Source organism: Tasmannia lanceolata, unplaced genomic scaffold (genome assembly GCF_043159265.1).
Source record: "Tasmannia lanceolata isolate RefF3 unplaced genomic scaffold, GAP_Taslan_0.1 ptg000002l, whole genome shotgun sequence".
Taxonomy (NCBI): Eukaryota; Viridiplantae; Streptophyta; class Magnoliopsida; order Canellales; family Winteraceae; genus Tasmannia; species Tasmannia lanceolata.
Genome location: NW_027518679.1, coordinates 58,081,366 through 58,109,185, shown reverse-complemented (window position 1 = coordinate 58,109,185; position 27,820 = coordinate 58,081,366). Strand labels below are relative to the sequence as shown.

The following is a 27,820-nucleotide window of genomic DNA, read 5'->3' as shown; positions in this document are numbered from 1 at the left end:
GGATCTACAATTGTACCATGTTTGGCACCAATGAATTTTTTTCCACTATAAAATGCCCTGTTTGGATTGCCGGAATTTTCTAAAAAAAAGTTTGGAAAGGAAAAAAATATCTCTAAAAAGTTCTACTTTTATTTTACACATAATAAAAGATGACTTAAACCATTCCTATTCAATTTGTACTTACAAGGACCTTCAATTTATGATAGGGAAGTGATATATCCGCCCCTTTTGATCACCAGGAACACCTCCTGTCAGTGTTTGTGGCAACCAGGGGCATTGAATTCTTCTGACGTAAGTACAACAACCCCTCTTTAGTCATTGATACATTGACAGGGTGTGTTCCCGGTGATCAAAGGGGCTGATATATCATCTCCCTTTATGATAATATGATGCTAAATTAATCATAATCATATCATTTCCCTTTGAATTAAATAGGGAAGTGGTGAGAGAGGCGTAGGGCAGGTGGGAATGTGGGATGAGAGACTTGAGAGTCTAGAAATGAGTAGAGGGTGAGAAGTGGGAAAAATAATTTGAGAGACGAATAACCTTAAAATTCCCACAAAGCTCTCACCGGCCCATTGATAAATGTAAAAGATGTTGAATCGTCCAATTATCAAAACATGTTCCTGCAGATATATATATATTCTCAATTATCAAAACAATTTGTATCTTTTTTGGGAAGTGATATATTCACCACCTTTTCTTCACTGTGCCAGCCACCTGCAGTGTATTTATGATTACTCTTTTGCGCTAAAGGTAAGGACGCAACCCGGGTTGGGTTGGAACAGGTTGAGGCCAACCCAAGATAGCATTCCCTCAATCCTAACCTAACCCAGTCCAAGCCTCAGGTCGAGGATGGTCAACCCCAACCCAGCCTGACCCATCTCTACATCTCTCAACCCTAACCCCACCCATCTAACTTGCTTTTTTTGAAATCCGGTCAGGTTGGGTTCGGGTTAATAGGGCCAAACAGACAAATACAAGAAAACATAACTCTAATAAATAAATAAAACAAAATTCTTGAGAAATCACGGAAAAAATTAGAGTATGGAGGTCGCGTTGGGGCGGGGTCGGGTTGGCCAGGGCCTCAACCCAAGCCCGACCCAACCCGAAAATCGGGCTGGAGCCCGACCCAAGTTGCAACCCTACTACAGCCGGTGGTCCGGGGAAGAAAAAGGGGCGAATATATAATTTACCTCATTCTTTTTCATCATCTACTCGGTTCTATTTAGAAATCTCGCACCAAAATGTTAATTTTTGACGTTGCGAAAATGTAAGTAAATTCAAAGATTGTAGCCAGCAGAGCGCAAAACCCTAGAATCTCCACCCTGTTACTTTGTATCCAAAATCCCTATTCTCTACCAATGTTTTAGAAACCAAACCCTAGATTTCTTCTCCTACCAAGAGAGATTCCTCAGATCGAGCTCGAGATGGAGGAATCGTGGCGTTTCAGACCTCTTCAAGGTAACATCTGCCCTACCTGTTCCATTTCTCATTTCCCTTTCTGCTCTCAATCTGCTCTTTTCGATCGAACCGGTTTAGTGAACCACCACACTTTTCACGGACCCTTCCACGATCCGTTCTTGGATAATCGGGCTCATAATCGCCCTAATTTGGGCATTTCGAATCCACCTTTGGATCCGTATCTGAATCGCCCAAATTTAGGGGTTTCGAATCCACCTTTGGATCTGTATCCGAATCGCCCAAATTTGGGGATTCCGAATCCACCTTTGGATCCATATCCGAATCCACCTTTGGATCCGTATCCGAATCCACCTTTGGATCCGTATCCGTTTAGGCGATCTTCGCAACCATTGCAGACAGTGGATTCTAGGGCTAGTAATGGGATTCATAGGGATGGATTTCAGCCAGCGCGTTTTAAATACGGTAGTGGTGGATTTCATGGGGAAGAATTTGTTGAGAATGAGAGGTTTCTTAAGAGGACTAAGGTAGATGAAATGGCTTTTGGGTCTTTGACACAAGTGCCCCCTCCAATTCGTAATGATCATAGAATCTCGGCGGACAATGAACGAATATTAAATTTGATTCGTGATCATGGAGGGCGGAGTGTTAGGCTGCCACAAGTTGGAATGGACTTGTCAGTTGATTCTAGGCCGAGTTTTGCTCGCATGGGTTTTGTAGGAGGGAACCAGTGGAATGTGGATAATGTTAGGAATTCTGCGTATGACTACCAAACAGATAGATATTCTCATGAAATGTCAATTCAGGAGAGGAGATTTGATAGCATTGAGGCGAGAGATCGTGCCAATTTTGAAGAACAAAGTACGATTGGAACTGATCATGTAGGGTTTGGTTCTGTCGTTAGAAATGGACTAGTTCTACATTCGGAAGCAGCATTTAGGGAGAAGAACCATTCAGTACAAGTCAATGTGTATGATGACTATCGCAATTTTACTACATCTCATAGTTCTCAGAGCATTGACAGGTTGATACCTCATGAAAGGAATGAGTTTCATAAGGGGGACTACAGTTTAGGATTTGGGCAGCAGCTTCTGCAAACTAATAGCAATGGGTTTCAACCAGGCATGGATTATGCTTCCCGAAACAAGGAGGAAAGTAGTAAGGGTGCATTCGTTAATTCACAAGACGAACAACACCGACATGCTTATTACGGTCATACCGACATGCCCTTGCACCATTTGGAGGGCTACAGGCATAGAAGTATTGCAACCAGTGCCCTTAACTATGTTGATTCTGCAAGACAGGGTCAGGGTTTAGATGCTTCTCATGAAGAAGATCATGATCAGCAGAAGATGAATTGGGGTGAACAGTCTTCTTTGATGTCAGAGCAAGGGTACCCAAATCAGCGGCAACAGATTTCCAATTGTACATTGGATCACACTTCTGATGGTTATCATGAAACGTACCATGCCTATGATCGCCAACAGCTTCAACCCAAGGAGTGCTCTTCCAGTATTCTACCGAAACAACCCAAGTATCCTATTACAGCTACCTCCCAGGTGCCGTTAGCACTGGATGTGCAAGGCCATGAACGGAGCAGTTCATATCTGCCGACAGAGAACTTCCCCCCTGTTACTCAACTGCCTCAACAAGTATATACAATGCAACATCCTGTAGAAAACAAGCACAGACACCATGGCCAGCATGGCGATATAACTTCTTATCGACCTAATGCTCCATTGTCGGAAGGCATTCAGAAGCCCATTGAATCTCAGCCTGTGATAGAACTATCTGGTGCAAGGAATGCGAGTAAACAAGAAGGGTACTCACTTATGCCAGCTGGATTTAACATGGCTTCAACAACATTGGGCCAGGTGCAGGCTTCCCAGGCATCTGTCATCCATCCACCTCTTCCTCCTTTGCCAGTGAAACCTCTCCCAGTAGACACATCTGGTCCATCTATATCACATCTTCAAGCTACATCTTCACCTCTTACAGCATCCTCTCCTCTGTGTAATGTCCCTATTAGTTCTTCAGCTACTGTGCCCTTGTCTCTTCCACCCACTATTCAACCTTTTCCTGAAGTCCATCTACCATCAAAACACTCCTACTTTTACAATAAGCCCCTTCCACTTTCCTTGACTGGATTTGCTACTGAGGTATGTTCTATCATCTTTCATTGTTTCTTGTTTAATATATTTAATGTTACCATTCAAATATATATATATATATATATATATATATATATATATATATATATATATATATCCAAGATATCTTTTCCATTCTTTCTTCTGGGTTCTTTGAAATGAAGGAGATGAAAATACAAATTTGAGCATATATTGAAAGCTTCTTTATTTTATGGCTGTTATTGATATAAAGTCAATAGTTGTGTTTTTTTAAAGTTACGAATAGCTATGTTTTTATATTGCATTGTCATGCATATACGTTTTGAAAAGGTATATTGGTTCTTAGTGTCACATGCTATTAAATGTATATTACTAATGGACCCAATACATGTTTTACTGATGCTGTTAGAACTTGTGTGACTAAATCCCCATTTTCAAAGTATTGGTAGGGCTATCATTATCATGATATGGACATTGGTGACAAGAGGCTAAATTTTTATTTTCTCTGCCTAACTGAAGTTCAAGCTCTTATTGATGGTTAACAACATTTAGGCCAATGTGGTAAATGCTTCATATAGATTGTGGACAATCTTAGCACCTCTTAGATTCATTGTTTTCTGATGCAAACCCTAAGCTTTGATACAAATTTGGTGCAAGCCCGGAGGTTCCCGGGTAATTTTGGAAAATCTTAGGAGCTTAATGAATTATCCTTCAATTTAAAGTAGCGCAAACCAGTCCCAGTTTCAGATTAAGCGTTCAATAAGTTAATCGAATATTCGAATCACATTAGGATGTTAATTGAATCAGACTAAGCCTCTAGCTCAGCTGGTAAAGACTTTCTTTCACCCTGAGGTCGGGGGTTCAATCCCAGCTCAGTTATAAAAAAATCACTAGTAAGTTATTCTCTCCTTTCGTTTGGTTTTGGTGTAATTTGACCATCTTAGTCATGGAGCTTTTGCTCCCCTTTTAATAAATCTTCATATTCTAAAAAGGCTAACATAGTAAGTTATTATGCTCAATAATTTATTTGATCTGGCAATGCCCTGTCCTGCCACTTCTCTGTCTTGTCACATCAATGACAATGCTTGTTAATTTCTCAAATATAGAGTTTCACCTTTGAGAGAAGTTTGTCATGTTCTTTTCCAGGGTTCACAATTCTCCCACCAGAGACCAGATACACTCCATCTGGAAGAAGGACAGCCTTTTCCGCTGAAGCATCCACTAGAAAAGCCGAAGGTTATCGATGCTGTTGACTTGTTTAGGCAGCCACATCGAGCTACTCGCCCAGATCATATTGTGATCATCCTTCGAGGACTTCCAGGTAGCTTCTTTTCCTTAAAGTTATATATTTATTTTTTGCCTCTGACTTCCTTGCTTAAGTAGTTGTTGCTTGGGTCACAAGTGTCTGCCAAAAGCAAGTTGGTGTCTCGATATGATACGGAAACAAAGGGATACTATTTTGTTATTTACATCCCGTTGCTGATGCAAATGCACTGTTATTCAAATTATTTTATGGGTCTTTTTCCCTTATTTGAAGGTGTGCATGATCTTTATTCTTTATAGGAACCTATTCGTTCTTCATATTTCTTTGAAATGGGGGTATTAGCAAGCGGTCCTTTTTATTTTCCTTGTTTATGGATCCTACAATCTCCGTTCTAGTAAAAAGGGCCTTAGAATAACTTTAAAGGTGTACTTTTGGTTGCATCTGGCACTTGCCTCTTCCACCATCACAATATTGTTGTGTTCTTGTTCAAATAGGTGTTCTGTAAAGCTTTAATCAAGAAATGACAAGTATAATCATCTATATGATGTATCCATTGAAAAAAACCCATCTATATCATGCAAATGTCAAGGAAATATGCATCACTCATTAAGGAATACATTGATTTTGCAAGGCTATTTCCAATCTGGTTCACTTGTTTCTGATTGCTGAACATACACAACTTTGCCTGAATATATGTATTGAAGGCATTTGCACAGTCCTCCATCGGGTATAGGATTTCTTACTTTTTCAACCGCATCACATTGAGAGACTTGCCTTTAGCGATCATCGGTAAATTATGGTAGTGGCCAGTAAGTTTAGGTTTCTTTGCTGCTGCAACAGGTGTTTCTGTCATTCCAAGTGGTCCATCCTATTTCAAATCATACCTTTCTTCTCATCATTGTGGCCCTAAATTCTGTTGGATCAGTGCTTTCTCTACTGCTACATCAAATGAGTTACTGATGTAATTGGAGCAGTGAACTCTAATGTCCTTGGGCTCTAGCAGTGAACTCTAAAGTTCTAGGGCTCTCACTTGCGGCTGTTATGAATGGGAATTGGTCCCATTTAATTGTTAACTACATCACACTTTGTTTGAGCACAGCGATGTGGAAGAGTATCAACACCATTCTTTAATCATGTACAATATTTAGATTCTTTTTGCATCTTTTATTGTACTTTTCTGCATTTGTTGAAATGTATCTGTTAAAAGTTCATATGCTTTAGTGAGATTTACATTATTGTTCTGGTGTAATTCCTTAAGTTTTATGTTTTTATATATTATTGAGATGGGGCCCATCATTTATGGCCTCGATGGCAACTTATGTGATTAATCATAGATTTTTTCAACACATAGGTCGCTGGGTATAAATTCAACCTCCACGAATTCACTTTCCTCTCTATTTTCTCTTTCTTTGCTTCCCTTTCTCTCTTCCATCTTTTCTTGCTTTCCTTCCATACGAATTGGATGCGGATGCTTTAGTGTTGATCAACATGCTATCAGAGAAAGTTGATTGAGTTCTAGAAGTGACATGTTCATCAATTCAAAACCCTACCTTCCCATCCATCAAACAATTTGAATCCTAAACTCCATCTTCAAACCCTCTATTCATATTCTCTTTGAAACAGAACATTTATCCCACTCCATGCCTCAAAACCTACTCCTTATCCGTCAGTAATTTGAACATTTACCTCCTTTCCTACCATTCCCCTTGACTTTTAAATCTAGTCTTTATCCCATCTCAAACCCAAAACCCTAATCCCCATCGTTCATCAATTTGAACCCTAATCCTATCTTCTTTTATAATTTGAAGTTTTGAACTCTCATTGCCACCCCTAAACCCACCCACTTCAGTTTGACCACTAAATCCTAACCCTACTCCAACCCCTTGTCCATTCGAAACCCTAAACTAGTCCCTGTCCAAACCCCAATTCGAGCACTAAATCTTACACTAACCTAAAATCTCATTTCCCTTCAATTCGGTTCCTAAACCCGACCCTTATATCTCAATCCTGAACTCTAGCCTCCCTAAACCCCAAACCCTTTTCTATCAATTCAGAACTCTAGCCTCCTTTCTATCCCTTTTGAAACCCTAGGCTTTCTCTTTCTCATTGTTCACAGACAGCCCATGGGGTTCTCTGTATTTTGTTGGGCACTTGGGCCCCGGAGTGTTCAAGTCGATCTATTCATCATTCGGTGTTAAATCAAGGAGGAAGAAACACAATGAACTTTTTTTAATGAAAACTGTACTTTCACATTTCTTTGCGTAATATGTGGACTGTTGTGCCTTTGTGTTGTTGCTGTGTTGTTTTCTGAAGCCTGTTGCACCTTCGTGTAGTAGCTGTGAATTTGTCTGAAAACTGTTGTGTCTTCGTGTGGCTGCTGTGCCCTCTTCATGGGTTGTTGTGCCTTTTGTGTGGACTTTTGTCCCTTCCTTTGGGCTGTTGTGTTCTTCATGGACTGTAATGCTCTCTTCTGTTGGCTGCTATGTTGTCTTTCGTTGGACATTATTTGAATTAATTCTATATGAGGCATATAGGTCATTGGGATTGAAATCATTACCAATTTGCTTTCCTCTAATTTTCTTTCTTTCTTTTCGTCTTCTCTTTCTTCTTGTTCTTCCATTCTTTCCATACAATTTGGATGTGGATGCTCTATTATTAGATCGGCATTATGATTTAAGTCCAACACACCCCCCCCCCCCCCCCCCCCCCCCCCCCCCCCACACACACACACACACACACACACACACATAAACCATTCTTGAGGGATATGCTGCAAGATGATGTTTATCAAGACTCAAGAGTATACTTTTCAGTTAAGGATAATATTTACGCTCAGTTAAAAAAGAAGGATAATTTTTATGCTCATTCTACATTTCCTTTAGTTTCAGATAGTTGCCAAATGTCTCATATATGTCTCATATATATATATGAGGAAACTGTTGGTGAGCTTAAGCGCCCCAATCACATGGGGGCCCACTTTGTTAGGTGATCCAAAGCATTCATTTTAAAGTCCCTTACATGGATAGGGGGTGTACCAAAAATCAGCTCCATAGGATCATCCTAACCCCTCCATTTGTGGAGGACAAAAATGGACAGACACAAATCTGCCTATTTTTGTCCTCTACAAATGAAGGGGTTAGGATGATCCTATGGAGCTGATTTTTGGTACACCCCCTATCTATCATAAGGCCTTTAAAATGAATGCTTTGGATCACCTAACAAAGTGGGCCCCCATGTGATTGGGGAGCTTAAGCGCACCATAGGTTTGGTGCGCTTAAGCTCACCAACAGTTTTCTCTCTCTCTCTCTCTCTCTCTCTCTATATATATATATATATATATATATATATATATATATATATATATATATATATATATATATATATGAGAAAACGATTTCTACACACAAGTATAGATAAGCTATCTACACACTAGCTTAAAATGGACAGACACAAATCTGTCCATTTTTTGCCTCAAAGGTTCGAAGGGTTAGGATGATCCTATGGAGCTGATTTTTTGTGGACACCCTATCTATGTGAGAGCCAATCAAATGAATGGTTTGGATCACCCAAACAAGGTGGGCCTCCATTGTATTTTAAGCTAGTGTGTAGATAACTTATCTACACTTGTGTGTAGAAACCGTTTTCTCTCTCTCTCTCTCTATATATATATATCTATATATATATATATATATATATATATATATATATGAGAGAGAGAAGTGTAGCTACACCGACGGCTTAAAATACAGTGGGCCCACATTGTTTGGGTGATCCAAACCATTCATTTGATAGGCCTAGACCTGGCAAACGGCCGGGCCGGGCCGGGTTTGACCTGGCCCGTACGGATCCGGGTCAAAATGACCCGGAAAATTTTACGGGTCATTGAGCTTGGACCCGTACCCGGCCCATACAGGCCGGGTCGACCCGCGGGTCACCTGGATTTTTGACGTATTTTTTTTAAGAATTTTTTTATAGGGATTCGCTAGCCACCTTCGCCGAGGCTACTATTCGGCTTGTCGCCCATCCTTTGCTGCAAAGATCGGCAGAAGTACGATTTGCGCAAAGGTGGCTAGCAATAAATAATAGCAAAATATATAATAATCATGCGGGTACTAAGAAAAATTACGGAGAAATGGAAGCAAAGTAGAAAAATTACCAAAAAAATACCAGAAGAATGTATTAAAATATGACAATTACCAAAAAAACTACAAAGAAAATTAAAAAAATATGACAATTGCGGGAAAAAAAGGCCAAATTAAAACTTTTGTACTTCTCTACGAGCACCCGCGGGTCCACCCGGCTCGACCCAGTTTTGACGGGCCGGGTGGACCTGCGGGTCAATTTCAAACGGGTCACAGATTGGTGACCCGGACCCAGAATTTACGGGCGGGCCGGGTGGACCCGCGGGTCTCGGTCACTTTTTTCCAGGTCTAGATAGGCCCTCACATTGATAGGGTGTGCCAAAAAAATCAGCTCCATTGGATGATCCCAACCCTTTAAACTGTGGAGGCAAAAATGGACAGATTTGTGAAGGTTTTTACACGTCCATTTTTGCCTCCACAAATCTTAGGGTTGGGATGATCCTATGGAGCTGATTTTTTGGGCACACCCTATCTATGTGAGGGCCCATCAAATGAATGGTTTGCATCACCCAAACAATGTGGGGCCCACTATATTTTAAGCCGTCGGTGTAGCTAAGTCTCTCTCTCTCTCTCTCTCTCTCTCTATATATATATATATATATATATATATATATATATATATTTGAATGGTCAATGTCGTATTTATATTATGCTCATTCTACATTTCTTTTAGTTTCACATATTTGCCACATGTCTCATTTATACTGTGTCCTATAGATCTAGGCCATTACTCTAAAGCTCATCTAACCGACTAGCTGCTCCTGGCGGACTTGATTAGATTCTTACCTGGGTCTTATATGGTCTTGTGCAGCCTGCATGACTAAATATATGGGTAAAACCAAAGTTATAGAAACTACCCCATAAGGCGGGAATCACGGTTTCGGCGAAGCACATTTTTGAAACGGGAAATGCCTCACTTCCCAAAAATTTGGAAAGCATGTTTCCGAAACATCGGAACTATGTTTCCCCAATTTGGGAAGCTCGTTTCCGAAACGCGGGAAGTGCGATTCCGCAATTTAGTATGCGCATTTCCGAAACGTAGGGATCAGATTTTTCCAATTTGGGAAGTGAGCTTCCCCAATTAGCTCTGTTTTTTTTCCCGTCTGATTCTCTGTGAGTAGATTTCCCCCCTTTCTTTTATATGTAAGCCGGGATTGAACATCCGACCTCAGAGTTAGTTTTTCTTTCCGCTGTTTTTAGCCGCTTCTCACCCCCTCCCCAGTCCCCACTTATGCACTCTCTCTCTCTCTCTCTCACACACACACACACACACACACACACACACACACACCTCTCTTGTCCTTCTCCACCATTGGGTAAACTAATATATAGAAAAAAAAATTCATTGCTTCCAAACCTGGTCTAACTGTGTTCATGGATTTGCATGTAATTTATGATGGTGTCATTGAAATTGCTTATGTTGGTTGGAAACTGAAATTTATTTATTTTTATTTTTATTTTTCACTTATTTTACGCTTTCCCGTTGATTCCTTTCATGCTTTCTAGTCGCTTCCCCCCCCCAACCGCCGCCACCACACACACACACACACACGAGCTATGTCACAATTATCTCCGATATTTTCAAAATATAGCATTTTTATCGCGAGATTTTGATAAAACAACAAAATCCTGAACTAATCCCGAGATTTTTAAAATATAGCGATATTTTCATTTTTATCATAAATTATCCCGATAATATTGCGATATTATTACGATATTTTTATTTTATATTTTTCTTAAATTTAATATTTTTATATTATTTTTTAAATAATTTTAATTTTACCATTTATTTCCCGATATAAACCCGAAAAAAATAATAAAAATTAATGTATCCCGAGATTTTCCCTTGCCGAGAAATTCCCGAGAACGACATTTGTGACATAGCACACGAGTGCCTTCGCTTCCCGCTTTCACTGGCTGTCTTGAATTTAGTATCCTTCTGTCCGGCTGTCTTGATTCTTGATTTGTGAATAGGACGCACTGTTTTTCACAACACTGGTTTGAAGAACAAAGGTCTTTGTCACTGCCTAATGATGCGTAAGACCTGTCTGGTTTGAAATTAATGAAAAAAGTGAATTTGTTCTTCTCTTAACATCGGTGATCACAACGGCCGTCATTCTGAAGTCACTGAAGATCTATCTTTATGACAACTTTCCATGCATTCTTCTCATGAGTCCAATAATTTATCGTCAAGCCTTTAGCATTCTTTGAGAAATCTCTATTGGAGATGGAGCAATTTGATGGGATCCTGTAATTTGGATAGCTGACCAAGCATAGTTTTTTTTTGTGAATTGTCTACAAATTCATGCACCAGAAAAGAACCCTTTGCTTTGGGGAACTTATTTATCTGATATTTATTTTTCTTGTCATATAAATACTATGGGTCCATCAAGTTCCTGATCTTGAATAAAAAAGAACAATAGAGTTAAAGCACATTGGGTATTATTGATGATCTTGAGGTAGCAGGGTTTCTGATGCCCCTTTAAATAAAATTCCTGTATTCATTGGAAACAGTGGAACTTTCTATGACGTAGTTGTACATTCAAGGCCCGGAACGCATGCTAATTTGGTGGGCTGTGTATGTTAGTCTTCTTAATGTGGTGGGTGCACTATAGTAGCATTTTGGGTAGCTTGCTTCAAAACCTGTACTTATAGGAAATTTCGCGACCCTCATTTATTTATTTATTTTGAAAATTGACGATTTATTCTATGAAAAAGAGATTAAAATATGGTAGGGACAAGGTGTCTTGCCATCAATCTTACATTGATTGCGTCAGAAGAGAAAAGATGAGATCCTACTGCCCTATCCGGGAAGCATCAATAATGGCAGATGGTTCCGCCAGATTAATCCCTGCCTTGGCTTAGCCGTCAGCCTCGGTGTTTGCGGATCTTCCCATGTGTACCAATGTTGGGTGGATACGACGCGCCAGATCCCTAATTTCATCAAGTATATCTCCAAGTCGCCACGGGCCCGGACATCAGCTAGAAGCCCAAGAGATGGTGTTAGTGGAATAATGTGCATATTATTTGAATACTGATACAAAGTGTTCCTTTGTAACTGGAACTTATTATTTATTTTGAATTTTTATGTATGTTCTAAGAAAAGGTATCCATACTGTCATGCCAATTATATTTCAATTTTGATGCTACTACTTATTTTACTTACTGTTTACCACTTTACCCACTATGAACATATATGAATGGCTACCATTTAAAAAAATATCATATATGAATGGGTAATTTATTTCATTTTTCATATCTATAGGTAGTGGGAAGAGCTACTTGGCAAAGACCTTACGTGATCTTGAGGTTGAAAATGGTGGTAGTGCACCAAGGATTCATTCCATGGATGATTATTTCATGACTGAAGTTGAAAAGGTGAGATACTAGCTTTTTAGTTGTGGCCAGTGTTCGAACATTGGTGGTAGAACCCACAACTTTATTGATAGTTTGGTTTACTATTTTTTATCTCGTGATTTTGGTGGTAGAACCCACAACTTTATTGATAGTTAGGTTTTTTTTTTTCATGATTTCTTATTTTTGAAATATAACCTTTTATAAGCATTATTTATTTTCAATTATTGTTTTATGCTTTCAAAGGTTGAGGAGAATGAGGGCTCTAAGTCTTCTAGTTCAGTCAAAGGCAAGAAGCGAATCACTAGGAAGGTGATGGAGTACTGTTATGAACCTGAAATGGAGGAGGTGATGATGGTCATTCCTTTCATAAGATAGTGATCTTAGTTCTTTGATAATATTTTTGCAATCTGTTCATCCATTTTTCTTTGATAAATAATTCCCCAATTCAAAAGATTCTCTTCTGGGGAGAAAGAAAGATACAGAACGGGCTGAGGAATGCGGATTTTCTTTCCCCTTTTTATAAAATAGGAGAGTAACAATGACATAAAAGTTGTGTGTTCTTTTTTTACAATTAAAAAATAGACATAAGAGAGGGGATGAGTTAGCCCCAACAAAACAAAAAACAGGAAGGAAGAAGGAAACAAATAGCTACCCTAGTGGCGAAAGGTATAATGTGTTGCAGTCTTCATTTGCTGATATCTGCCATGGAATGCTGGATTTGCAGATGGGAGCGGTTGGGCCACCTATTGTTTTTTTTTTCTAACAGAAGAAGTTGAAGTCAACTCCCCAATTGTAGGTGTTAATGTTAGGGAATCTGTTGCATTGTTGGTGTTAATGTTAGGGAATCTGTTGCATCTGCTCCCTTATTTCTATCCTTTGCTATGGGGTTGCATACGGTACCCCTGATCAAACCTCTACATTCCTGCAAGGCCTGGCTGCTCTTTTGCCATCTTAACCTTGAACTCTGATCCCTATACTCTAAACCATGAAGCATGAACCCAAGTCCCTGAACCCTAAATCCTTAACCGTTTTCTACTTTGAATTAAATCTTCCAAATCATACATCAGAAGCCCCCTCAACCCTAGCCCATGACCTTGCATAGCTTTTGAAGTTAATATGTAGTTTGTGGTGTGTTGGGATATTCAAAACCTACTGGCCTGAATCGTTAACAGATAAAAATGCCAAAATGGTCAATATGCTTCTCTGTTAATGCTATTTTCCTTAGTGTCAATCTCCTTTGCCCCAGATAAAAATGCCAAAATGGTCAATATTCTTCTCTGTTAATGCTATTTTCCTTAGTGTCAATCTCCTTTGCCCCTTCTTTCATCTATGAGGTGAATTGGGTGAGCCCTTTTTATATTGCAATAGGGACAACCTTTCAAAAAAAAAGAAAGGGACAATCTTTCACCATTCTGAGATGTATGTAAATCTGGTATAGAGGTTGATTTATTTGTCGAACTTCTCGAGTCTCTATACTGTGCTTTTTAACACTTATTTGTGACATCTAATACTTTTCATTAACTCCTTTTACTCCTGCACACATCAGCTCGGACTTCTAGTTCTCTTCCTTTTCATCATATTTCTTGAAACGCCTTAGCCACACCTTCCTTTTAACGCCTAGCCCCAAAGGAATTTTCGCAACACATCCCTAATTTATAAAATATATTCGAATTAGTCATTAAGAATCAGTTATTGTCGCCATTCAAAAAAAGTAAAAAAAAGAATCGCATATTGTCTAATACTTAGTTTTTTTAAAATTATTTCCCAAACCTAAAACAGATTTCCGTTCACTGTCGTATGGGAAGTTATAATTCCACCCTTAAGATTTTAGTAAATTATTAAAAAATCATTAGAAACATCTAGTTTGTTCCTCTTTCTCTTTCAGCTCCATGAACATTGAAAAGTCAAACTCACCACCATGAACACCCAGTCTCCCTTGTCCTTGCTGCCGTCTCTTGTTGGCATTTTCGTTGATGTCTTGCTAGCTGTCAGTCCATCACCATCCCCGCTTCAAGTAGCTGTCCCCATGGAAGCCTCCCTCTCTCTTCTCTCCAACCAACCCTCATCCTCCTCCTCATCTTCCTTATGACCAAATTCAAACTTGAAGACAGAAAACCCTTCTTCCCATAAGTGATTGGAACAAAGTCCCTTCTCCCCTTTTCATTATCTTTTTGACATTTTCGTCGCCATCTCTTGCTAGTTGTCAGTCCACCACCACTCTATCTTAGAGTAGCTATCTCTATGGAAGCCTCCCTCTCTCTCTTTTTTGCTATCAATCCCCATCCTTATCCTCTGCCTCTTCTCACCGAATTCAAACTCGAAGACGGAAATCCTTGCTTAAATGATTAGAACAAAGTCCGTTCTGCCCTTTCTCCTATCATATCGAGTTTGAAAATTAGATTCAGGCACCCCAACAACCTCTTCCTAAAACCTAGCACAATTTATTCTTGTATCTCCACCAGCAATAGCACAGAAGAGGAACTGTCTGTGACGTCGCAACTCTCCTAGTTGGAGATAAAGACCTGGCGGAAGAAGGTAATCAAAGAATGCTCTGACTAAGAATGACCCATTAGCATTCCCCATCCCAATCAGTCTGTCTCCACTCTGTCTTCGCTCACCAAGAAATCACCCACCATCTCAAGATGAATATTAAACTGATGCTTTTTCTTTTTTTTTGAATGGTAATATTAAGCTCATGCTAAGTTCAGTTTTTTTGTATCTTGATGTGATGTTACTTTGAATGGGTCCTCTGATTGCAATGGTGTAAACATAAACGAAAGAGATTTTCCAAGGTTTCTCACAAGCCCTTCATTGGGGTTGAAGAAAAGTGCCATGACACAAAATTTGTCATTTATGGGTGCATTCAAAATCTCGTGATATTTGAGATTTTAAATCAGAGATATTTATGGCAAAGTTCAGAGTTCAGTTTCCATTAAAAAAAGGTCAGAGCTCAGCATATTAGTCTTCATTAAACTGACTTACAGATGCTTACACTCACACAACTTACATACACACAGAACTTCTTGTCAATGTTTATACAACTGAAGAAGGTTTGGTGACCATGTAGGAATGCAATAGGGAGATGTGTTGTACAATGCAGTGCTTATTGATTGCTGGCTTGCTGCCATATAGCTGAGCCCACTCATATTTCATCTTCTTTTTTGGTTTCTTTTGGGTGGGTTCCGCTATAGGGTGGCTAACGCACATTGTACCTCCTCCTTGTGCAACATGTTACACAGCATGATTTATAATGACTTTGGAACACTCATAGAATGGGTAAAGTAAAATTATAACATGCGAAATGATTCATTGTAACATAAGTTGTCTTATTCATTTTTTTTTTGAATGGTAAAGGTTTTGTTATTGAAGAAGCTTAACTGCTGTAGACAAAGACATTTCACAGATTATGGGAAATTTTGCTTTGGATATTGGAGTTACATACCTTGCCTTTCTGAGTTGGAATTATGACTAATTGACTATCACTTTATTAAGTACTTATCACCTGATTACTATGGATATGTGGTTATATATAATATTTAGCTTTCATTATGGGTCCAACTTCAAACCTTGAAGTTATTCCACTTTATGTCAGGCTTATCGGTCAAGCATGTTGAAAGCATTCAAAAAGACCCTGGAGGAAGGGAATTTCACCTTTATAATTGGTATGAGTCTTATATTGAAATACTGCACATTTAGTTGGAACAATATAGAATGCTCAGGGTTTGAGTAATTAGAATCCTGGACGCCTTGTTAATCACCACTTTTTCTTCTTAATGTTTTAGCTTTCATTGTTGTTGTTGTTAATACTTGTTATTATTATTTTTACCACTCATTTGTTTTTGGTTGTGTTTGAAATTGCTTTTGATGTGTGCTATAAAATTTTTATGTGATCCAATCCAATGGTTTTTCTGTGAAACATCTTCCTTTGAAGGTAAAATGTGTTTAATGGTGGTCTGATTTTTTAATTTCATCACTTGAGACTTTCTGCTGATGCTGGCGATAGTTCCAATCGAGAAGCTATCTGGCACTCATTGTACTCTTGCATATATTCCTTCTTGTATTCCCACTTTATGTTGGGAGTTGAATGGATATTTTCTTTCTCAAAAGTAATTAGGAGTTGGTCTAGAAGACAAATTGATAAAAGGCTCTCCCACTTGCTAGTTCAACAAGTTCAATGTTTTAGTGTGGTTCTAGATTAAGGTGGTGGGATTCAGTGCCTATGCACTGCCTTCATTTTCACTAACTACAGATGCAGTATTGTTCGACAAATTGACCCATTTGTTGCTGGCATGTGTGCCTCCTCTTAGTGGATGACCGCAATCTGCGGGTAGCTGATTTTGCTCAGTTTTGGGCAATTGCAAAGGTATACCCCTCATCCTTTCTTTTTACAACCTTCGTGAGTATTTCTCGTTCTTATTATCCTTGTTCATGTGCTGTTATACCTGGAAAATATTCTGAAGTCCTAAAACTCCGTATCTCTTACGTAATCTCGTGTAATCAGATGTGGATTATATTAATGTGTCGCATTTGCTCTTTTCTTTTGATTTAGCATCATTCCTCTTCTTATCTGCTCAATGGTTGCACCATGTTATTGAAGACATATTTCTTCCTTTTTATTATCAGTGTACCTTGTGCCTTCTGTTTTCTTTGAATTTCTGTGTGCCCATCATTGGCTGTTCTTGGGAGCTGGAATATCCATTCTTGTGGTATATACATGAATGGAGATTCTTATCGTGCGGCAGATTTCACAAATTGGACTTAGGTACTGAAAATATGATTTGTAATTATGGCTAATGAATGGATGGGGAAGAGTTATAATATGGCAATATCCTTTGCAAAGTAAGAAATTGAAGGAAAAGATCCTCAGCTTGAGTTTTCTGCTTGAGTCTATAGTTCATGTGGTCATTGTTAAACCACTGAACTTTCTGTGGGTTCATCATTATAGTAAGTGTCCTCAAGGTCTTTTTTAGTTATCCAAATCGTCATTGAGTCCTTGGAGCCATCTTATCAGGTGGTTCAAACTTGTGATGTGATAAGAGTGTTTTAGGATCTTTTTTTTTCAACCTAGAGTTAAAGGTTGTGTATGCTAAGACCATCGCGAGCAATTAGCAGGTCATTTGGATATCATAATTAGTATTACTGTCCATATAATGAATCACGGAGTCAAACTTAGGTACTGCAAAAAGCGAATCTTGGCATTTCTCTTATAATATCCGAGAAGAAGTACAAGACATTTTTTGGCTATGGGGACTCCGCCAGATCTATCTTGTATGTTTTGTTTACTTCTTGCTGGTGCTTTGTTCTTTTGGCTTTCGTCACTGGTCTTTGAGAAGTTAAGATTGTGGTCCTTATCTATTGGGACTAAGACGTGATTCTTAGTGGAACTGCAGACATATGATTTAGCCGACACTTTGAATTTATTGCCGACACGACACCCGTGTCCACATGTGTTGACATTCCTTTAGACACTTTTAAATGTACTGCTAGAAGTGTCTGTAACTTTATATGTATGCATGTATGTGAGTGTGGCACTATTCCAAGATTTTTAAGGGTTACCATGTCAGAAACCACATATCCGTGTTAAAACTTGGCATATGAATCCGTATCTACAAATCATAATTATATGTACTTTCTATTTTTGCCGTGCCCCCGTTTCTAGATTTTGGGAGTTTCCTGTGTCCGTGTCAACATATGACACTCATGTCTGTGTCCACAAATCATAGTTAATTCCATTCCGGAGGCCGTTCCATTTTTCTCTTGGATGGAACATTTGGGGTTCCATTTCGGAAAAGACTCTCCTAGGTGTAGAGTACCATAAACTATTGTGGTAAAAGGAAACTTTCAGCCTCTATTTAGAGTTTTGGGTAGTAAAAGAAACCATAAATGCAATGAAAAGGGGGTTTTTTGATGGATTTTAACCCTCCCATTCGATTGTGTTTGGGTGGGGTTGAGGGGTTGAAATACCTGAAAAGCCCCTCATTTCACTTGAAAAATCTTACAAAAATGGGCAAAATATAGAAAAATAAAAAAGAATGCTGTCATGGAAATTCACCCTATTCTTGGTCTCTTACAGAGAGAATAGGGTGTTCACAATGAAATTTCTGGAATTTTCTAGAATGTTTCACGGATATTTTTGTTTCGCATTACATTCCCGGAAGGAATTTTCTGGAAATTCCATGTCGAACGGAATGAAATTGACAACTAAGGTTAAAACACATGATTCGTTACAGAGCATTTGGTTTAGACATGAGCAGATGTTAGTTTTCCAACCATCTCAAGTGTTCTGGCTGAAGTAAAATTTCATTGTCCTCTGTGTGAGCCCTTGAGCGCCTATTCAAAATTTTGAATGGAAAATTTTGAATGGAGTACTCATAATCTTAGTGAAATATTTTCACTGTATACACAAACTTAGTGACGATACCAACCAAAAAAAAAAAAAACTTAGTGATCATTTTATGTTTGAGTTTCTTTGTTCATGCACTTGTCTTTGTGCAAGGCAGGGCTTATCAGTGCTATACAGAAAGGCAAACAGTGTATTAAGAGATGGTAAAACTGAGGAAACAAACTAGTCTATTATAGCCACTATATAAAGAATGTGTGTGCCCTTCCACATGCTATATTATTATATTCTGTGCCGTGGCTTCCTTACAATGTCTTTCTAGTTTGTATCCCCACCTAGGTATTGCTTGGGAACAAACTATTTTTCTTCTTCTACTGCTCATGTCTTATCTTTCACTGATAATACATTATTTCTGTGATCAGAGATCGGGATATGAAGTGTACTTGCTAGAAGCAGCTTACAAGGATCCCATGGTGAGTTTTTCGTTTTCTTGGCTGATCTTGATTTTCTAAGTGTGTCACGGTATATAAGTGGCTGAGTCTGCATACATAGATTTCATTACTAATTTTTTGAAGTACTTCCTTACTAGATTCTCTACATTATAATCTTGTTTGTAGGGGTTTTACTCAACTGGTTCTTGTATCTTGAAAACAAATTCATTATGCTTTGTTGAACATTTTACAAACTAATAATTAGCCATCTTACACGACGAGGGCCCTTAGCCTCTACTTATGTTGTACCTTTTTCCTCGCATCAAATACCATAATATCAGCTGTTATCCACCTTCCTATCGACTGCTTGATGGCGTCATGTCACATGGGCTGCTTTAGTTTTGATTCTTCAGCTTCTAAGTTCCCAAGGCTTGACACCCTCCACCTACATATCAAGATCACACTAATAAAATTTAGGGAAAATTACATTTACACCCCCTCTAGTTTCTGACACATCCACTTCCACCCCTATAGTTTAAAATGTGACAAATACACCCCTGTAGTTTCAATTTGTATAAGGTAGGCCCCCTCAGTTGAAGGTTCGTCCATAGATTGAAGGGTTAGGATGATCCGATGGAGCTGAATTTTTGGGCACACCCTATCTATGTCAGGACCCATCAAATGAACGCTTTGAATCATCCAAATAATGTGGGCCCATACCCGAATCCAAACACTACCAAAAAATCATCCAAATAATGTGGGCTCACATTGTTTGGATGACCCAAAGCGTTCATTTGATGGGCGCTGACATAGATAGGGTGTGCCCAAAAATTCAGCTCCATCGGATCATCCTAACCCTTCAATCTATGGACGAACCTTCAACTGAGGGGGCCTAACTTATACAAATTGAAACTACAGGGGTGTATTTGTCACGTTTTAAACTATAGGGGTGGAAGTGGATGTGTCAGAAACTAGAGGGGGTGTAAATGTAATTTTCCCTAAAATTTATGCACAAGTTTGCCGTTCAAACTAAAAAAATTATGCACAAGTATTCTTAATGCAAAATATTGTAGGTCTTCAAAAAAGTGTAAAATATAATATGATTATATTTACATGGATGTTAATAACCTTTCTCAAAAAGCGTGGATGTTTAATGAGTCACCTTCTGCGAAGTTTACTCTTTCTGAACTCCCAAATTTCCTCTCTGCTATTGCCTCTTGAGGTGTTGACCAATGCATTCTCCGTCAAGGTGTGGTTGATTTCCTGACTTCGTGATTTTATGTCTTATCCCAAAATATCATGCTCAGTGAATAGCTTCTTTAGGGTTCCCTCGCAAGAAATTACTTTGCTGGTTTTGTATTTTGTAGTTTCAGTTAGAATACATTCGATAGTCTGGACTTTAGGTTTCCTCACGCGTAATTTTTAAGATATAAATGTTACTTTATTGCATGGTGTTTATTGCCCAGCTTTTTTGCTTCCAGTTTTTATATGGTACCTTATAAACCTGATTTGGTATAAGGGGAGGCTTGCATTATTTATAGGTTTAGGATGATCTTAATTTCATTGTGGAAAGACAGGGTTGTGCTGCTAGGAATGTGCATGGTTTTTCATCAGATGATATACAAAAGATGGCAGATCAGTGGGAACAAGCTCCACCTTTGTATTTACAACTAAACATTCAGGTTTGCCATCTGTTTTTGCTCTATTGTCATGACGTCCACCACCATGGACGTGTAAATGAAATAACATCCACCACCACCATAAACATGACATACTACGTTGTGAAGTGAGATGTAGATCCACTCAAGGTTTTAAATTTCGGTTTCGGAATGTGTTTCGGTACTAACCGAAACCGAAATTTTTGCCGAAATTTCGTTCCAAATCCCCACGAAATCAAAAAAGTGAAATTTTATCCATTCCTGAAATTTCAGGCGAAATTACTGAAATTTCACTAATTTCGCCCGAAATTTCAGGGAAATATAAAATAATTAATAAATTATACTTTTTAAAGTAATCTCCCTACAATTTCAGACCGAAATTTCGGACGAAATAAAGTAACGTTTCGGGTTTACCCAATTTCGATTTCGGAATCGACCGAAACCCGAAATTTCGGATTTCGGTCAAAATTTAAAACCTTGGATCCACTATGCTCCTTTTATTTCTGCCCTCAGCTTATAATATGACATTTCACTGACATGTCAGTCAATGTTTTTTTTTTGAATGGTAACATGACAGTCATTGTTTCATGGGGATGATCTGAATGAGTGTGGTATCCAAGAGGTAAGTTGAATATGATATAACACATCACCACATTGAGAATCAGTTGTTCTTCATAACTGTAAATTAATCTAAGCATTCCTCGTTGTCTTAATTTGTACTAAATTTGAAACTATATCTCGCTTTATTTTGATTGATGCTTGTAATTTTTTTAAGATTTTCCATACATTTCTTTTCTAATAATTACTGAATGGATGTTCCTTATGAACATTTAACTATTTGAGTTAGTAGCTCTCTCTCTCTCTCTCTCTCTCTCTCTGGTTATTTAATAATGAAGGATGAACTTCAAAACCTAGACAAGATTAATAATGAAGATTTGCACGCAGCAGGATATGAATAATGAAGCATGTATACTACTCATTGATGTTCCTTAAGCATTTTTAGGTTTGCCTTATGCATAGGGACCTATATTATATGGATTCATCTGAATGGGCGGAGTAACACCGGGTCAGACATGCATAGGATTTCGACACTTCATGGATTCCATGCGATGCCTCTATATCACTTCTATGTACTTTTTTCTATATGCTACTAACGCAAATTTACAATGGCCATAGGTTTTGAGTTTTATCCACCCCAATTGTTTTATATGGAGACAAAACATTATTTTTTTAACAGTATGGAAACAAAACATTACATTTACTTAACGTATAAAAATTTCTATTGTATTGCGTATTATAATCATATTATGATAGAAAGGTGTAAATTTTTTAGAGTTGATTAAAATCTATTGACATGAACTGTTTGCTTAACTCGACACTTGGTGTCTGTCAGATTCCGACACTCATACTTGTGCCCATGCAATATAGATAAGGACTATCCCAAGCTTAGCTGTCAATTACACCCCATTCAGACGAAATTCCCAGAACATAAATTGTATCGGAAAGTACATGATTGATATCATAGTAGCACGTGTATGTGATGTCATTTTTCGAAAAGTTATGCTTATGTTTAATAGCTGATAATGAACTCATAAATTTATAAACCAGACGAAGTCAAGTCTGTTCTTCATGTTCACAACACTATGGAAGATCATTTTCTCAAGGTTCCTAATCTTTCTACTTATTTTGTATTTTTCTTGAAAATACTTGCCTGGTTAATGAAGAGATGATTTTACATAATGTTCCTTTTTCTTACCATCATAATTGACACTCTGGTTAGCTATATGAGTGTTCTTAATGTGTGTATGAGGCTATTATCTCTTTTCGGAACTAGTGCTAACACACCAGCCATATTTATGGTAAGTAAACTGGGATTGGACACTTGGATGTGAGGCTCTAACTTCTAACATAGAGCACCATACATTTGAACTATATGCTCAACCCCAAAGACGTTAACATGCTGTAAATCAATCCTGGAGTAATGCACCCCTTGTTTTCTAAATCTTCTCCCGTTTCTTGGAATTTTTTATATCAAGTAATCTTTTATAGAATGAAAAATTAGCAAAGTTAATTACTGCACTACAGTTATTAAACTATTATAATTTTGCTGATTTCATATGCTAAACCTGCCAGGTGGACATGGATATGGAAGATATGGCTAGTAATGAAGATGGCTTATATGTTATGGAAGACGGAAAAGCCATTAAGGCGATAGAACCTCCTTCAGAAGATGATGTGCCTGATGGTAGGCATTGAGTTGAATTTGGATAGTTTTAATATTTTGAGTATTTTTCATAGCCAAGATTATATTTTTATTTTCATTTCTGAAAGTCCATTTCATACAACTTCTGTAAAATCAACACATTTTTTAAAGCTGCTGTGTCAGATATGTGGATATAACTCAAATATGTGAAATTATATGGTGCCTGACCGTCAAGTCCTGTCTCGGCGGTACGTCAAAAGCACCTCCCTTGATATTTTATCCAACAGCAGCCTCTTAAAAAATGGGCTGCTATTGGATCAAATATCAAGGGAGTTACCGCTCACACAGGACATGATGGTCAGGCACCGTATAAAAACTCCTTGAATATTACGTTTGAAATTGTTCTACTGTTCTTGTATTTATTTTTATATCATAACAACATGATATACTTTCATATTATTGAGTACTTTGAATACCTTCTGATGTTTTAAAAATATTTGTATAGACATGTCATCATGTGGGAATTTTAGGGATAGTTGTCTTAGAGATTTCATGTCCATGCCCAAATTATGTAGCATCCAAACTATTTAACTAGGACACTTTCATTTCTAAAATAATTGATGCTTCAACTTTTATATGGCACTCATGTGCAATGCACACCATCTAGGTTATGGAGGGAAAAGCCTCATCTTTATTCTTGCTTTTTTTAATGATAAAAGCATGCTATTTGTATATTGTAAGTTTATGTTTGTTAATCTTTATACATTGTTCAATCTCGTATGCATCTCTTAAGTATAGAGCAGCTGACCTTTAAATACAACTCTAGGGGCACTCTAAAGTGTCAGGGTTCCCAGTTTTCTGCATTTGACACCCTCATGACTGTGTTCAAGAGTATCAGTTTTCCCGGCATATTCTGTGTTTGACAACTCGTAGTTGTGCCTGGAACCGACACTTGTCCGTGTTTGTTACATAGCTCTTCCATGATATTGCGTGAATGTATAAACAAATATGTTTGAATAAGCTTATATTATATTCTTCTTTTTTTTGTTCCATTGAATTTCTATGTGATGACTTTACACGTGTATTTCACACTTGTTTTATTTCAATCTTATTCAGGTTTGTTAAAAGTTGGAGAGAGATGGGATACCGAAAGGGAGGACCCATCTCAAGGAGTAAAAGAGTTAGGGAGGAGCAAATGGTCAGAGGATGTAGATGAGGACGTTGACAGGGCTGAGGGTTCCACAGGGGATTTAAATGCTCTTTCTGGGTTGATTCAAGCTTATGGCAAGGGAAACAAATCTGTGCATTGGGGTGATCGGGTATGTTATGTATTTTTATCTTATGTAATAGACTTGGGGGTAATGATATTCACAATTCCCTGGTCTAATAACGCCACTTTTCTCTTTAGCTTACACGTGATATCATTTCCCCGTCATGATATTAGATCTTCATATGACAGTTATTCATCCATATTATACATTTGATCATGCTTAAAATTTTCTAATACTATCTAAATCGAATGGAATCCGTAATCTGTTCATTTCCTTCACCATTTCTCACTCTCGTCCTTCTACGCACGATACATGTTGCATTTGTTCTTGCACGACATTTCAAACCAGTAACACTTCTTTTTTATGCTTATTGCTAGTACTCAAATTTTAACTCGACATGCTAAGGACTTTTTTTCATTTTCTTGATTCTATAATTATTTCTCATTAGAGAAATAATTGTGGCAAAATATCTCCCAAATGTGGAAAGAATTTGTGTGAAACTCTCCTAGTATTGTTGATAAGATTGTGGTGAGATGGCATCTTCAACTAAGTCACTTCAAGGTGAACTTTGATGGGAGCTCTTAGGGTAGTGTGGACCTTCCTACACTGTCAAAGTTGTAACATTGTGTTAGGATAGATTGTTGTACTTAGGGGCCATTGGTATAACAGACTAATGAAGCAGAAGTCCGTGTGCTACTTGTCAGATTATGCATTCTTAAGGCATGACTTTGGATGGGCCCATCAAATGAATGTGTGACTTGGGAATCAGGACTGACATGGAGCTTTTTGTTCCGAAACTCTTATCTGAATGAAGATACCCCTGCTTCAGCTGTCTTCTTCTCTGGTGAAGTTTGGTAACTGAAATCGGGGCATCAGATATGGCTCCCAAAAATGCCCACATATGAAATAGCAGAAAAGATCAAAACACTAATTATTCCCTTCTAGACATACTCTTGTGTAATGAAATACAATAACATCTTTGATGGAATTAGTTCTTCCATCAAGTTGAGTGGATTATCATCCAAGAAAGTATAGATAATTACCAACTCATATGACGTGGAAGTGGATTAGGTTTGTTTTCTTCAACACCATTAACAGTCTTATTTTTTGCCCCTTATATCCTGAGAAAGCACAGTTATAAGAAGTGGCTCAATGGTGAAATTCGTCGAGATGATTTATTATTGTCAATGGCATTTTCATGATTCCTCGGTTAAACTAGTTTGTTTGCTCACTTTGAACTAAGAAATTGATGCAAGCATCCGTTAACTCCAGCCCCAAGAATTATAAGTAGAAGATACCAGGATCTGAAGACTGGGGGACCAAAGGGAGAAGGATTCCCGATGTTAGCATAAACTTGCTGGCATCATCAGGTAGACCAAATAATTCAGTTTTTTTAATTAGAAATTGGGTTTTCCTGCCATTTTCTTCATGATGCAAGTTATGGAGAAGTTTCAGATTTTTTTTTTTTTCGAAGAAATCTGATGGGAGTTTTTAGACACCAAGTGCATTATATGTTTGTACTCGAGATATTAAGATTTTTCTGTACTGTGTGGTCTTCAAATTTGCATTAGTTTAAACCTTCTTCCTTACAGGTTGTACCTTTGATAGGAATGTGTACTTTTAGTTACACTCCTAGCAGTTGTAGGAGTTCTGTTAGAAAGGTATTTCTTTTTGTTATTCCTTTACCTAGACACAAGGGGGAGATTGTCCAGATTTCAATGTTGAGATTGAAGCTTTTAAGAACCTGTCTCAAATCCACTATATGATCATTTAAGGTCCTGAATCAATTGTGAGCCTTCTTTTTGTTTTAAAGCTGTGTAAAATATTGGATGAATGACCTGTACTTTCGATAATATGCAAAATATTGGATGAATTACTTTTTTGTTTTAAAGCTAACCACTACTGGTGGTTAGCTGTCTCCTACCCATCACCTCTCCTTAATTTCAGATTTTATTTTAGTACTACCAAACTACCAATCCTCGTGCACTGGGCACCCCTTTCTTTTTTTACTAAACTACCAATCATTGTCCATGTATTGCGTGTAGCCATGCCCATGTCCATACCTGGTAATAAAAATTATATAATTCTTCCAATGAGCTAACTGGTTCATTGTGGGAGTTTTCCCCTTTTTACACCTTCAATTTTTCCGTAATCATGTTGTGTATCTTTTATTTTCTTATAAATGAAATCCATTTTGTTGTCTGTATGCGCACATCATTTGGAGGTTGGACATATTTCTGTGACAGTTTATATCATTTTCAAATGGCACGTCTAATCTTTACTTCTTTCAGGTTGGAAAGAGTGGCTTTTCAATAGGTGCAGTGAAGAAATCCAATGTATCTTTAATTATTGGTTCTGGCTCTGGCTACAACTTGGTTAGTCACAAAACTTCGCTCTTGAATTTTCTGGGCACCTAATTACATAAACCCACTTGGTTTTTTTGCTGCGTGAGTTAAGTTCTTATTTTTCCTAGAGAAAGGATCTACGTTTTGATCTCTGCTCTCCCATCGTTTGAAATCTTGAATTGTGATGCTCGCTATGATTATCACCAGTAATTGTTGTGCATGGAGATATCTTCAGTAATCAACATACATACGTTCGAATATGCCCTGTTACTTTCGCTAATAACTTTATTGTCTTGATTAGCTGTGTATTCTCTATTTTTTTCCCGTTGTTTCTCAAGAAGTATCCTGGTTTTTGGCAGTGGTGCCTTTTGGATATTATTTCTATTAAGGGAATATTGGTCATTGAGAACTCTTGATTACTGTCATGATATTTCTGGGTACTTAGGTTGGTACAAATTGGTCTATTAAGGGAATATTTAATTTTGGGACATTTCTATAAAGGGTCTGGAATATTGGTCATTGAGAACTCTTTGTAGTGTTATGCCATTTCTCCGTATTAAGGCTGTTGCAAATCGGTCTATTTTGAAGATCTAAAATTTGCAAATTTTACAATAGTTGAAACAATTGAAGATTTTCATCTTCTTCATTTTCAATTGAAATTAATCCCTTACTCATTCGTTCCTAGAAACCATCTTTTTACATTGTTGCAGGACTCAAACCCATTGCCCATTGAGGACGCTATTGAGAGCAGTAACAGTAGTATGCCAAAGAGCCGAACCACGTTCCTTGAGCATCTCCGTGCCGAGAGGGAGTCCTTCAAAGCAGTATTTGATAGAAGGCGGCAACGCATTGGTGGGCTTGAAATGGAGAATGAGTAATAGTTTTCCTTATAACTGTAATCAATATCCTTTGTATTTTAACGCTTTTCTTGTATCCCATTGGAATTCATTCGGTCTGTGAGCAAGTTCTGTAAGCATGTTTGTAATTCTATAGAAGTGGTGGCTGTGTAGAGAGAAAAAGAACATGAGAGGCCTTTTTTTGGGTCATTTCAAACATGTTTACTCTAATACTCAAAAGATGTGACAATATTCTTCTTTCTTATTGAAGGGTTCTTATGTTTTTCTAGAAAGAAAAAACAGTATGCAGAAGTACAAGTGGGCTCTATTTGTTCAATGATCCAAACCGTTCATCTGTTATACATTGCTATTGATGTGTCATGACTCGTGAATCAAAATTCACTCCCATTGGATGATTCTAA

At 37.9% G+C, this 27,820-nt stretch overlaps 1 protein-coding gene across 3 annotated transcripts; it reads left to right on the top strand.

The window, feature by feature from the left end:
* Positions 1-1,202: 1,202 nt before the first annotated feature.
* Positions 1,203-27,663, top strand: LOC143881327 (uncharacterized). Of its 3 annotated transcripts, XM_077384340.1 has the most exons (13): positions 1,203-3,581; positions 4,698-4,872; positions 12,223-12,335; positions 12,558-12,659; positions 15,907-15,976; positions 16,622-16,677; positions 19,077-19,127; positions 20,663-20,767; positions 21,321-21,365; positions 22,877-22,988; positions 24,063-24,265; positions 26,509-26,592; positions 27,273-27,663. In XM_077384340.1, the coding sequence occupies exons 1-13, from the start codon at positions 1,431-1,433 to the stop codon at positions 27,438-27,440; spliced, it is 3,435 nt and encodes a 1,144-aa protein (XP_077240455.1). In that variant the 5' UTR covers positions 1,203-1,430; the 3' UTR covers positions 27,441-27,663. The 3 variants fall into 3 exon arrangements, with proteins under 3 accessions (XP_077240455.1, XP_077240463.1, XP_077240471.1); XM_077384348.1 differs by lacking the exon at positions 21,321-21,365; XM_077384356.1 differs by lacking the exons at positions 15,907-15,976; positions 16,622-16,677.
* The last annotated feature ends 157 nt before the right edge of the window (positions 27,664-27,820 follow it).

What these genes read in the sequence shown, in the direction of transcription:
- LOC143881327 (XM_077384340.1), top strand. Translation starts at nt 1,431, where the DNA reads ATGGAGGAATCGTGGCGTTTCAGACCTCTTCAAGGTAACATCTGCCCT. An exon ending in TGACTGGATTTGCTACTGAG is followed by an intron (nt 3,582 to 4,697) that starts GTATGTTCTATC and finishes GTTCTTTTCCAG; the next exon opens with GGTTCACAATTCTCCCACCA. An exon ending in ATTTACAACTAAACATTCAG is followed by an intron (nt 20,768 to 21,320) that starts GTTTGCCATCTG and finishes GTAACATGACAG; the next exon opens with TCATTGTTTCATGGGGATGA.